The sequence below is a fragment of the Haliotis cracherodii genome, unplaced genomic scaffold (assembly GCF_022045235.1).
Source record: "Haliotis cracherodii isolate W230 unplaced genomic scaffold, xgHalCrac1.p SCAF_3, whole genome shotgun sequence".
In the NCBI taxonomy this organism is placed as follows: domain Eukaryota; kingdom Metazoa; phylum Mollusca; class Gastropoda; order Lepetellida; family Haliotidae; genus Haliotis; species Haliotis cracherodii.
The window spans coordinates 56,617,444-56,632,114 of NW_027266286.1; the positions used below are offsets into that span (position 1 = coordinate 56,617,444).

At 39.9% G+C, this 14,671-nt stretch overlaps 1 protein-coding gene across 1 annotated transcript in view; it reads right to left on the reverse strand.

Moving 5' to 3' along the window:
* LOC139473821 (tubby-related protein 4-like) overlaps positions 1 to 14,671 on the reverse strand; it is a 214,247-nt gene that overhangs the window by 88,051 nt on the left and 111,525 nt on the right. The window contains exons 5-7 of the mRNA XM_071256582.1: positions 14,185 to 14,295; positions 11,601 to 11,764; positions 8,439 to 8,666 (exon numbers count right to left, since the gene is read on the reverse strand). Coding sequence (XP_071112683.1) covers positions 8,439 to 8,666; positions 11,601 to 11,764; positions 14,185 to 14,295 — 503 coding nt within the window. The remainder of the gene's footprint in view (positions 1 to 8,438; positions 8,667 to 11,600; positions 11,765 to 14,184; positions 14,296 to 14,671) is intronic.

A 14,671-nucleotide genomic window follows, 5' to 3' on the forward strand; every position in this document is an offset into this window, starting at 1 on the left:
TTTTCTAATCTGCTTCCATCAGACTATGCTGTTGCCAGTGAGGTAATTCACACACCAAAGTACAGAATAATAAAGTTATCCGGATAAAACGAAAGGCAGGATTTAAAAATAAACATGAATAAATAATAATAAATAGTTTACTGATAGTAAAAGGAGGTGTTTGCACATATAAAAGACAGGCCCTGTTCCATATTGAGATCTGACACTACAAATGAAGTAACTACTACAGTGTTAACATATGGAAGTTATCATCACTGGATCTCAGATCACTTCACAGCACAAGGCCCTGTAATTTACAAACTTATTTTATAAAATCCAGTAAAACAAAAATCAGGACCCGTTCCACACAGAGATCCTAGCTCTACAACTGTATTGAATCAGTTTTAAAGTATGGAAGTTATCAATGTTGAAGCTAAGCTTTCATAGAACGAATTTTTGTACGTAACTAATATTTTTTCAGGTGCAGTAAAACTTACCATAAGAAGGTATCACAAAGAATAGTACTGAAACAGTTTTAGGGGAAAAAGAATTGTTCTAGTCCAAAAAGTCATTCTATAAAAATTGTTTTGTGCCAACCGTATCACTTTTATGGCCTACTGAAACAAAGACCTGCGCAACTCCACTTTGTACTCATGTTAGAAAGAAAGTCCCTCTGGGCAGACTCGAAAATGAGAGCCCTGTAATTCTAAAGACAGTTTTAGCTTCTTACATTCTCTTTAAAATTGCACACATTTTTTTGTATTCTAGACTGGCATGAAAAACAGAAACAAGTCATTAGCCACAATGGCTGCTTTAACATTCTCCAGCCTCCTTGTATGTTTCCTACTTGGCACGTTAATAGGTACAGCCATCATTGGTCAACTCTAGCAGAAATTCTCATCATCTCATGTTCGCTGGTACTGACAAACGGAGTAGGTAAATGTGACCCTACTTCCACAAATGATGTCTCCATTACCAGTTTTAAAGGCCTTTCGAAGAGCCTCATTTAAGCCCTATAGCACCTGTTCTTATCGCTCATTAGTTCTTAGGGCATGGGTAGCTCAGTGGCCTAAGGCCTCACAAGTCAGTTAGGGCTGAGTACCAGGAACTGCTTGTTGTGAGTTCAAATCCAAGAATTGCCCTTCTGATTCTCACTTTGTAATCACACTGTACGTACTCATGTGTTTAGTGAAAGTGATAAAATATATAATATATAATCTGCTTGTGCTTGTGCTGAAATGGAAACTTTGATCTGTTCACTGAAATTCTGTAAAATAAAAAAATAATTACCCCATCACAAATATTTAAGCAATTAGTAGTTGGCGATAAGGATTTTGTTTGTTAGTTTGTTATTTGTTGAGCGCCACACTCGGCAATATTCAAGGTATATGTCAGTGGGCTGTAAATAATGGAGTCTGGACCTGACAATCCAATGATAGATACTGGATCAATGATCAACACCATTGGATTACGAGGACACCGATCCTGACCACACAATCCATTTAGTAGATTCTTACAACCACCAGAGGTTGCTGTTGATCTAATCTAACCCGCAATCCCAAAGGAATGCACAGCTAGTTGTGGTGCCTTAGTTACTAAGGTCCTGTTTCACAAGGCATTCACAGTTTCATGACTATCACAAGTGGATGTTAAAGCACAAGACTTATGTGCTTGTAGTGCTACGATCACCATGTAAAACAAGGCCAAGGGCTAGTGGGTCAACTGTGCCTGCTGCCCCAACATACTACAGGTAAGGCTGGCAACACATACTGCACTAAAACAGCACTAGACATTCATTATTTACGCTCTCAGACATTCTACTGACAGCTTGCCCTAAATAAAGCTAATCAGTGGGTAAATAATTCATCTGAAAATTCCATCTCTTGCTCTCCTCTTACCAATTTTCAACTTGTATTTGAGAACTGACATCCATGTTTCGGAGTCCAGATAGAGAACTGACAGCCATGTTCAGGTGGCCACACAGTAAACTGACAACCATGTTTAGGTGGCCAGACAGAGAACTGACATCCATGTTTTGGGGGCCAGATAGAGAACTGACATCAATGTTCAGGTGGCCAGACAGTAAACTGACAACCATGTTTTGGTGGCCAAACAGAGAACTGACATCCATGTTCAGGTGGCCAGATAGAGAACTGACATCAATGTTCAGGTGACCAGACAGAGAACAGACATCCATGTTTCGGAGGCCAGATAGAGAACTGACATCATTGTTCAGGTGGCCAGACAGAGAACAGACATCCATGTTTAGGTGGCCAGACAGAGAACAGACATCCATATTCAGGTGGCCAGACAGAGAACAGACATCCATGTTCAGGTTGCCAGACAGAGAACTGACATCCATGTTCAGGTGGCCACACAGAACTGACATCCATGTTTAGGTGGCCAGACAGAGAACTGACATCCATGTTCAGGTGGCCACACAGAGAACAGACATCCATGTTCATGTGGCAAGACAGAGAACTGACATCCATGTTCAGGTGGCCAGACACAGGACAGACAGTAATGTCTGGGTGGCCAGACAGAGAACAGACATCCATGTTCACGTGACCACACAGAAAACTGACATCCATGTTTCAGAGGCCAGACAGAGAACAGACATCCATGTTCAGGTGGCCAGACAAAGAACTGACATCCATGTTTAGGTGGCCAGACAGAGAACAGACATCCATGTTCAGGTGTCCAGACAGAGAACTGACATCATTGTTCAGGTGGCCAGACAGAGAACAGACATCAATGTTCAGGTGGTCAGACAGAGAACTGACATCCATGTTCAGGTGGTCAGACAGAGAACAGACATCCATGTTCAGGTGGCCAGACAGAGAACTGACATCCATGTTTCGGAGACCAGACAGAGAACAGACATCCATGTTTCAGAGACCAGACAGAGAACTGACATCCATGTTCAGGGGGCCAGACAGATAACTTACATCCATGTTCAGGTGGCCAGACAGAGAACTGACATCCATGTTCAGGTGGCCAGACAGAGAACAGACATCATTGTTCAGGTGGCCAGACAGAGAACAGACATCCATGTTTAGGTGGCCAGACAGAGAGCAGACATCCATGTTCAGGTGGCCAGACAGAGAACTGACATCCATGTTCAGGTGACCAGACAGAGAACTGACATCATTGTTCAGGTGGCCAGACAGAGAACAGACATCCATGTTCAGGTGGCCAGACAGAGAACAGACATCATTGTTCAGGTGGCCAGACAGAGAACAGACATCCATGTTCAGGTGGCCAGACAGAGAACAGACATCCTTGTTCAGGTGGCCAGACAGAGAACTGACATCCATGTTTAGGTGGCCAGACAGAGAACAGACATCATTGTTCAGTTGGCCAGACAGAGAACTGACATCCATGTTCAGGTGGCCAGACAGAGAACAGACATCCATGTTCAGGTGGCCAGACAGAGAACTGACATCCATGTTTCGGAGACCAGACAGAGAACTGACATCCATGTTTCGGAGACCAGACAAAGAACTGACATACATGTTCAGGTGGCCAGACAGAGAACTGACATCCATGTTTCGGAGACCAGACAGAGAACTGACATCATTTTTCAGGTGGCCAGATAGAGAACTGACATCCATGTTTAGGTGGCCAGACAGAGAACAGACATCCATGTTTAGGTGGCCAGACAGAGAACAGACATCCGTGTTCAGGTGGCCAGACAGAGAACAGACATCAATATTCAGGTGGCCAGACAGAGAACTGACATCCATGTTCAGGTGGCCAGACAGAGAACAGACATCAATATTCAGGTGGCCAGACAGAGAACTGACATCCATGTTCAGGTGGCCAAACAGGGAACTGACATCCATGTTCAGGTGGCCAGACAGAGAACAGACATCCATGTTCAGGTGGCCAGACAGAGAACAGACATCCATGTTCAGGTGGCCAGACAGAGAACTGACATCCATGTTTCAGAGACGAGACAGACAACAGACATCCATGTTTCGGAGACCAGACAGAACTGACATCCATGTTCAGGTGGCCAGACAGAGAACTGACATCAATGTCTAGGTGGTGAGACCGGCTACTTGTCACACATTACAACCACAGAATTACAGGGAGATTTTCATTTATTTGCAAAAATCCTTTCCAAAACTAAAACCTTTTTTTATTTGTCAATCATAAGAAACAATACACCTCAGCAAACATTTCACCACGGTTCATGGAAATAACCTGAATATTTAGACAGCTACTAGTGCCCTCGACTGCAAAGAGCAATTATTCCATTTGTCAAGGAAATTGCTTCTAAGACAGTCAGTTTAACTATGGCCTTCTTACAGTTGGAGATATGTGTTGTGAAGCACACCATCATGACTGCTGACCAGGAATGACCTGTGCTGAGACACAATCTGAGACAGATACCAGAGTGTTCGCTTGCCAAACACAAACACAACTTCATGAATATACCACTTTCAGTGTCAAAAACGCACTGGGCACTGATCACACTTAATGTTCACAGTGCAAAGTTAGATTCTTTTAAATCAATGGTTAATCATAAAACACCATAGGACCAACAACAACAAGCACAGTCGTTATAGGTAGCCTGTCCTTAACAGGTATGAGTTGTTAAGACAATAAAAAATATATCCTAACATACCCTATTTTAACAGTTAAGGCATTTCTGTTTTATGCCATTAGGTGAAATCTTCAACAACAAAATTCTAGATACAAGGCATGACCTCCATTTATTCGTCTGTTTAGCTACACTTAAGTGATGTCACCTATATTCAAACACACAAGTTTTGAACAGAAGTGTTTGGGCACACCGTTCCCATCATATTTGTTGAATATACATGTACTCATAAAGTAATTGTAAGTTTGAAACCTTTTAAGAAAATATAAATATTTGTCAAATGATAGTGTTTGCACTATTTTACTCTTCCTTTTCATCATGATACAGACACCAAAAGTCTGAAAGATGACGGAATGTTCTGACAGTTGTACAGCACTTCACATGAACCCAATGTTGACAGCCCAAACACTTGCATTCTCAAGTCATCTTTGATGACATCACACCTCTCAGTATAACACAACAAATCACTATCAAATACGGCTGTTCGAAAATAAATGTTGTTTGAAAATAGGGTTATCAACGATATATTTGTATATATTTTAGACACAATTTTAAAATATTTTGTTTACAATATTACAAATATTAACAATTTCAGAGGGTACAGTGACATGATTGGTCAGTTTCGCTTCTGAAACCGTGAGTATTTCAGGGGCCTAAAGAAGGAATCAAGGATTGTCTGTCCCACATTCACTGCAGACAGTTAATCCATGGTTCCCTGAAGATATAGTGAATACAATGGATATCTGAATTACTTTCAGTAGTGTTGCAGCCACAAGGAAAAAAGTTGACTTCTCTTTATTATATCATATGTTCTCTTCATTACATGCATACAAGTATATTCTTACTGATCTTCACAATCTTTCTCTGAAAAACCCAGTGTCATTGAGGCAGCCTGAAAATAGTTCCAGTATCATGTGTTATTTCACTTGAGTGAGACACAGATTTAATATTTTCATATAAACACAGAATATCATCACTAACACATAATAGAGGTAGTTCCGTAGAAGTTCAGGGGCAATTGGATAGCCTCATGTTAAACATGTTAGCTTTTCATGCCAAGAACAATCTTCCCGAGGCAAGGGAGTTCACCGATTGCAAAAGTCCAGTTTCCCTCCTTGCCAAACTAGGCTCAATCACAGCTCCTCCAGTGGCTAATACGAGTTATTTCCATTCTATGTCCCTCCCACCAACCAATCAGATTCCACCTCATATCACTTGCATTTGCTTAAAAAAAATATGCTGGCATCCATTCAAGACAATCTGATGATAATCAAAATCAATATTGTTATGAAACGGTTCTTACTTTGTGAAGTGCATCAAATCATGTTAGCACCTAGATTAAAAACATGAATAGATTTGGAAAATATCTCTGGACACCGAGTTAGCAGTACACATGCTTTGCAAATCCTGTCAATCGACAGAAATCTGCATGACACTTTACGAACCAGATGTCGATTTCGTAAACCGATTTTGATTGGACTCTGCATAGACTTGTTAGTCCTGCCGAAATATAACTCCATAATTCCAGCCTCGTTAACTCCCTTGCCTCGGGAAGATGTCCAAGAACCTGGTTAGATTCCCATGTCTCGATCCTCAGGTGATAAGAATGGGGTAGTGTAGTCTGTTCAGAGTCTCTCCATGGAACACCCAAAAGGAGGAGGGTGAACATATGTTAGATACGGTAACACTCAATCCCAAGGAAATCGTCTCTTACTCTGTAACAAAAGTTCCAACATCCTGAAATTTGTATTCATGGAATAATTTTTTTAAATCCCCAGGAAATGGGCCAAGGTGATGAAAGGTGCGACAGGAATTAGGGAAGCTTGAAACATTCTAACCTTTCATGATCGGAATAAAATAACTAAAAGTCAGCGTGCTGTTAGACAAAATTGCTTGGAGTCTGGAAGAAGTGGCAAATGATGAGAAATCTCTGGGGTACATGCCAAACTATCAAAGCCATAAACCTCAAACATAAAACATGCTAAACTAAATATTTTCACCTTATGCTAGGCTGCTATTAAGGACAGGAAAGTGCCCAGATCATCCTACTTTTATTAAGGTCATAAAATGGCTGGGTAAATAGTTTATAATCAGTTCTTTTGAAAACTTGTGAATGAGATTTTGATAAGTTTGTAACTATTGTGAAAAAACTACAAGATTACATTGACAATTATACTATACTTTGTTCATAAATAGTATGAGCAACTCCAAATGTTGTAAAATATTGACTTTTATTACCACTGAGATCTTATGACAACACACACACCTGACAATACTGCCGCAATAACAACCATTGCATCCATGGTCAGCACTTCTGCTGACCCCTTTACATATCAATGTTCTGTACTAACCCTTAACACAACAATGAACACTAACTCATATTATCCTACTTTTGATATATATATATAATATATTCTATAATAGGAAATAAACCGCAAGTGATGCAGTTCTGAGATGTTTACAAGTTTGGTGAAATTCACTAGTGTAGGTACAATGCTGGAGAACAAAGAAACATAATTCAAATTTTGGGGTTGAGAGCATGAGCAATGACCAACACTGTCACAGCATGATGACACACAGGCAGAGGTTGAGGACATGAGCAATGACCAACACTATCACAGCATCATGATGACATACAGGCATTGGTTGAGAGCATGAGTAATGACCAACACTGTCACAGCACAACGATGATACAGGCAGTGGTTGAGAGCATGAGCAATGACCAACACAGTCACAGCATGATGACACACAGGCAGAGGTTGAGAGCATGAGCAATGACCAACACTGTCACAGCATGATGACACACAGGCAGTGGTTGAGAGCATGAGCAATGACCAACACTGTCACAGCATGATGACACACAGGCAGAGGTTGAGAGCATGAGCAATGACCAACACTGTCACAGCATGATGACACACAGGCAGTGGTTGAGAGCATGAGCAATGACCAACACTGTCACAGCATGATGACACACAGGCAGACGTTGAGAGCATGAGCAATGACCAACACTGTCACAGCATGATGACACACAGGCAGTGGTTGAGAGCATGAGCAATGACCAACACCGGTAGAACACAATGACACACAATCAGCCCATTCACACACTGTAATCATCTGATCCTCAATAGTCAGCTCTGACAACCAAAGTACTGCACTGGGACCTATCCTCCACAAGAATCCAGATAAGCTTTTGGTGTTGTGGGTATTTTACCCATGCATTTTAAAATCATTGGGTATCAGTACTTCTATCTGGGTATTCAAATTTCTGTTACCCACTAGTTTTTACACATGTGGGTATTTAAGTTAAATATTTAAAAACACTATTCATCTCGTCCCTGCAAACTGGTGTCGTTTGGGTTCAAGAGCTTTATAGGACTCAAAAATACCAAGATACTTCCATAAGAAAGTGTGATGGTAAATGATCATGATGTAACTGTCATCGTGGAGTTTGGCAAGGTTGATGTAATGCCCGTTTATAATTTCATAATATGTTGCTGATTTGCTAATCGAATATGCAGGGTTACTTCACAATATTTTGATGATACGCACAAGTTCTATTTTTGTAGGTATCTGTAATGTTCGTTGCATATTTGATATGCTTGGATTTTATTTTATTGCGTATTTCTGCATTTCTGACGGGAGTTTTACGCAGATACACTGTTTATCTGGAGCTCTGCCTCCCAGATCCAACTTATGTAGGCCAGATAAACTGTATTTCTCATTTTATAGATTTTCTTTACTATGCCAAGATGTAGGTAATTTCATTAACGACAACTCTTGCAATATATTTAGGGCTGGCTCATCTGTAAAAACAAGGAAGAAATTGGCTTTATTGAAAAAATCATCTCACCTTAATTGTCGGAGAGAAAAGAGCTTGAGCACCAAGACGCAACCGAGTTGGAAGCGGTAACCGATCGACATATTTCTCCTGACGGCAGACTTTCTGTATGACCCGCTGACACAGGAACTGAAGCGGCGCCACCTGTTTGCTGATCCAGGCGACATACAAATGGCAGCCTGCTGCTATAAATAGACGCTTGTCGTTGTGACCCCAGGTTAATGCTGTGAGAGGTTTACCCTGGAGAATCAAACGTCTTGTATCAGTGATGGAACAGACACATAAACCAGATTCAAATTTCAAAAACTACCATTTCATCCAAATTTATGTCTTCAGAAACTGCTAAATACAGTCAACTCCCGTTACCCTGACATGGTTGGTTGCATATGAATATGTCGGATAAACGAATATCTCAGATAAACGAAATTAAGTAAGATCAACGATTGTGATCGGACAACTACTGCTGCAAAGCTCAAGAAAGCTGCTTTCTTATTGGCTTATGTCGACTTCCTGCTAGTCATATCAATGGTCTGTCAAAGTTTGCGAAAGGTCGTTCTGATGTGACCGATTTTAATGAGATTGAGGTACCGGTAATCCAAACATGTGATCAATCCTGTTAACTTTAAGCATTAACTGTTTATTGTTTAACAACTTTATGTCTGCAGCCGTTGTAATACACAGCTACATCCGACTCTTCTCACATAAAAACATGGGTCTGTGTACTCGCAGCCAGTTGACCATTAAGTTTGCTGATCACTGTGCTGGATTAATGAGACCGATTAATGAGTGATGTGTGTCGGAGTCCGAGTCCGTGACTGTCGTATTAAAAGATCTTAGTAGCACTGATTTATTCGGTTCCCATCATTAGTGTTGGAAAAAGCCGATTGTCAGATTAATGAGTGTTGGATTAACGAGACTTGACTGTATACTGATTGGAACAAAACATGGGAACTATGATGTTATATGTCTTGAAGCTGCAAAGAAAAACAGTTAATTATCTTATTTGCCTGTGTTAATTGTGAACATGCAATATTCTATTTTATATTTTACGAATTACTCATTTTGTTGAATACAGCAGCAAAAATTAAATTGTCACTATTTCTGAGTACACTGATCTATTTCCAACTGTATAGTACAAATTGGTGATGTTCGGGTTGCAGCTGTGTATTCCCTATCCAACACTGATGATGACAAAGCGTTGGTGTCATTGTTCTAAATATCTCTTCGTTTTTTTCTGCACACAAATAAGAAGAAACATTGAACATACTCCCAAAAGGTTATTCTATCTGTTTCTAATTTGATATACAAAAGACCTCATTTCAAAAAGTATGCATTCTTTTCCATGTTTCAAACCATGCATAGGCTCTATCACAATACATCGGCAAGTCTACAGAGTTTGAGAGAGCAACAGACTTGAGAGCTGGTGGTGGAATTCGCTATCACAGGGGACTGGCAACAGTCTAGAGGGATATAGCTGTGGCATTCTCTATCACAAGGGAATGGCAACAGTCAAGAGAGCTAGTGATGACATTCACTTTCACAGGGGACTGGCAACAGTCTAGAGAGCTAGTAGCAGCATTTTCTATTACAAGGAACTGGCAACAGTCTAGAGAGCTAGTAGTGGCATTCACTTTCACAGGGGACTGGCAACAGTATGGAGAGCTAGTAGTGGCATTCTCTATTACAAGGGACTGGCAACAATCTAGAGAGCTAGTAGCGGCATTCTCTATTACAAGGGACTGGCAACAGTCTAGAGAGCTAGTAGCGGCATTCTCTATTACAAGGGACTGGCAACAGTCTAGAGAGCTAGTAGTGGCATTCTTTATCACAGGGGACTGGCAACAGTCTGGAGAGCTAGTAGTGGCATTCTCTATTACAAGGGACTGGCAGCAATCTAGAGAGCTAGTAGCGGCATTCTCTATTACAAGGGACTGGCAACAGTCTAGAGAGCTAGTAGTGGCATTCTTTATCACAGGGGACTGGCAACAGTCTAGAGAGCTAGTAGCGGCATTCTTTATCACAGGGACTGGCAACAGTCTGGAGAGCTAGCTATTTGTGGCATTCTCTATTACAAGGGACTGGCAACAGTCTGGAAAGCTGGTGGTGGTACTCTCTATCACAGTGGATTGACAAAAGCTTAATTATGCAACAGAATAGTTTTACAGTAGTCTTGTATCCAGGCGTTATTCAGGTATTATTTGTTCAGGAGTCTTTTTCCTTCTTGGAATTAGGGAATTAAGACATTTTTACATTTCATATATTTTTATTATTACCTTACAGCAACAGGACATAGGTGCAATCTAACAAACAAGTCTAAAATTAACCATGAGTTAAACACAAGTGCCCAGTATGTGCTCAGGTATGTTATTGTTCCTCAACCATTCTAAGAGCAGTGATCATTGTCAGAGTCTTATGTTATATGTAATTCGTGATTTGCAAAGCGATACAACAGTTAATACATACTTAAGACAATGTACAACATGCCAAGTTCAATATAATGTGTTTTCACTGCATTGCAAGTATGCTTTTCTTCTGGTGAAGTGAACAGCCTGACATTGATTGAAAGTGTTTCTGCTGGGGCATTTGAATTATATAATATTGGAAATAGTGATTGTCCATATAGTGAAATATACTATACAACTCCAGTTTGTTGGGGCAGTGGGTAGCCTTGTCGTCAAAGTGTTCGCTTGTCATGCCAAAGGCCCTGATTTGATTCATGGGTATACTCTGTGAAGCTCATTTCTGGTGTCCCCCACTGATATTGCTGGAATATTGTAACAATGGACATAAAACCTTACTCACTCACTCACTCCACTGTTTGTTTAATTAAATGATCTTATTTCATTCCAATGAATTACTTACAGTTTGGGAAATTAAGGAGAGTCCTAGAGTCCATGGTGTTTTAGAATTTGAATCTTGTGACCCCTAAATATTTAACTTTAAACATGGGGTTATGACACGACTCTTACTTCAGGCTTAATTTTGTACTCTGACTTACATGCATCAAGATTACACAGATGTTGTATAAACTGTCATATGACATTTTACATATCTTTCCAAAAAGAATTTTCAGAAAGTTTTCTTCACGAAATCCTTCTGAAATGAGGCACTGCTTGGGTTGACTTACTTCTGTTGCCATTCCATTGTGATAGAGAGTGTACTTGTTGTACTTACTTCCCCCTCAATGAACCCCACCTGAGAAGGAACGGTGACCCAGTGCTTCAGTTTACCATCCTTGGTATAGAAGTGGAGTTCATTGCGGCACTGGAGGTTGGGCAGGCGGATGAACCCTCCCACTGCCAGGTACTCCCCACAGTTGGACCAGTCCATCTTGAGACCTGCAGAGGACATCATACAATACTATAGTATACATGTGCCTGAACAAATGAATGTCTGATGCTAAGTCAGTACAATAACAGCAACATTATTGCCATTATCAATTCTGGACTGGTAAACAGCATAAGCAACTGATCCCATAAGTCACCTCTTACAACAAGCAGTGGTTGCTGGAGACCAATTCTAACCTGGATCTTCACAGGCCAGTCATCTCTTTAAGCTAAAATACAGTTATACAATTTTCTGATTTTCCATATTTTTTCAAGAATGCCAAAGAAACCCATTGTAGGTGCCATACTTCAACACATAACTTAACAACAATTGTGACGCTGAGATAGGTGGGTAGGCTCTGTTCAAAAAGGGATTAGAGACCAAAGACTAATGTAGTCATGGTGGGCAGTCAAGCTATCTGGAATTTGTTTTCACAACATGTGCAGCATCATTGAATCAATTACTACATTATCAAAACCAATAAATACATCTGTCCTAACAACCTGTCCTCTCCTCTATTCTTCTGAAATGTGGAGCTGAATACTGCAAGACTTGTCACTGACATTAAAATCTCCATCCAGAAGCTGACTTTCAGAGACTGCATTTAGTTAATCTGGTGTTGAAGTTAATATACTATTTCCAATTTAAAAGAATTACTTCTGAGCATATTTCTGCTTCAACTTTCAAACTAGGTCAATGTCTTTTAGTAACACCATAGAAATTAGGGTCAGGCAGCGTCAAACAGTAAGAATTGTCTCAACAATTCTGTAGAAGAATATTTCTTGTATCTACAAATCCTAACCACAGAAAGAATAAGCATGAAATTCTCCACCAAAGGTATGTTCTACTGAGTGCAAGGCTCAATCCTGTGACTTTAAATGCTGCCCTAAAGAGACAATGACACATAACAAAAAAGCTCACTGGTACCTTTAGACATCTGATATTACTTTGGAAAGACCACTGGAAGCACTGGTTATCACTGGATACACTGGGGTTTTCCATTTGTTTCAAAGGAATTATTTTTTTTTATAAAAGATCCAAACAAAGGAAAGTTAACAGGTTACCCTTTGACAAATTAGTGAGGAAATGCAAATAGTTTGTCAATAATTCATTACTGGAATTTGTAAAAAAAAAAAAAAAAAGCAAAAGGCATCATTTCATGGCAAGACTGATATGTGGAATTTGCTACAAGATCAATTTGTTGTCATGGAGACCAGAAAAAAGTAAAACTATCCAAAATTCCCTTGTTGCAAAAGGCACAAATTGATAGCTAGACTGATATCTGTGCAAAGTTTGATCAAGGAATATTGAGCGGCCATTGATTTATGCTCCAGAAACATAACGTGATAGAAGGAAGGACAGACACCACCCATTCCTTTTTCCCCATCCAACTTTGTGGCGAAGGATATAGACTAATGAGGTGTTGTTCATGCCCCAAATGAGTACACAAGCCTTCATTTAGACTCTCTATGGAAATTAAGGACTATCCATCCATTCAGCATTAACACCTGATCAAAAGTTTTACGTTTGAAGTTTAAGGGTATATGTTTTAGCTCAATCCATCTATTGAACTTTGTGAAACTAATTTTCAAACTTTATATACCGTATTCGACTTTATAAGTGCCCAGGGCGTTCTCAAAATTAGAAATAGGGGGCTCTTATTAGAACATTATTTTGGTGAAAAGATAAATTTTATGGTTTATGCTGACAGCCTGAAATGTTTATATACGACAGATATATTTTTCTAGAATTTAATTGCCCATAATTAAGGGTGCATATAACACATGAGTGCGTATTATACACGAATAAATTTATCAATCGGAAAGGGTGCTGAGTGGGATTGTTTACTAGCCAATATATTAGCAAATATCGCAGTGGACGCTTATAAGAACGGGGCCCTAATTACGTATAATACAGTATTTGTAGGCAGAAATCTGGACCTCTGGCAATGATGCATTTAGTCATCATCCAGGACCAGCTCCTAAGTACTGCATTGAAATAAGAAAGAAGTTGAAATCCATAAGTCCACAACTAGTCATCACTGAGGAAGTCATGGCTGATAACCATGAAAAAAGTTTTTTGAACTTATTCCTTATTAATTAAATTTTCATATTTGTTCTGTGAAAAGTGTGTGTTTTCTACCTCCTCACACTCCGGTCTGGGATAGAATAGCACTTTAAAGGCATTCTAGGTACTGAGTACTTACTGATTGGTGAGTAGACCTGGAAAACAGTTTCTGATGAACTTTAAATTTGGTGTACACTTAATCAATATATTCAAAGTTGACGCAAGCCTCTACTGACACACCTACAGGAAGCAAGAGTGCACTAAACTATTGAAGCATGACTGCTCAATGACTCCCACATGGGTAGTTATAGGGGACATGCTATCACAGAAGTATCAGAACTTATGAAGCGTAATGTGGACAAACCTGTTAATGTTGTGTATACCATGCGAGGACAAACATCATCATGGCCAGACAGCAGGAAGATATCCCCATACTTGAAACAAACAGCCAGTGTGTGGGTCTTGGAGATTCCATCTGCAATCAGACAATCAACATAGCATGTAGAATGTCCTCCAACCAGATCTTCTATCAATCATTGAGCACACCATGTAACGTGTGTCAACCATGGGTCAGGGATGGATTTTTCTCTCTGAAATTACTTGATGTCCCTTTTTTTAAGCAAACAAATGTAATATTAATCTCAGGAATGAATTAGTTTAGCAAGGAAGTAAGTGATGTTTTGTCTAAAAAAAAATGCCAACAGCAATATCAGCAATCAACAATATTACATTTGTATCAAAGTCCCTCCCAATCAGCAATATTACAGCTGGACCACAGTCCCCTCCCAAACAGCAATATTACAGCTGGACCACAGTCCCCTCCCAAACAGCAATATTACAGCTGGACCACA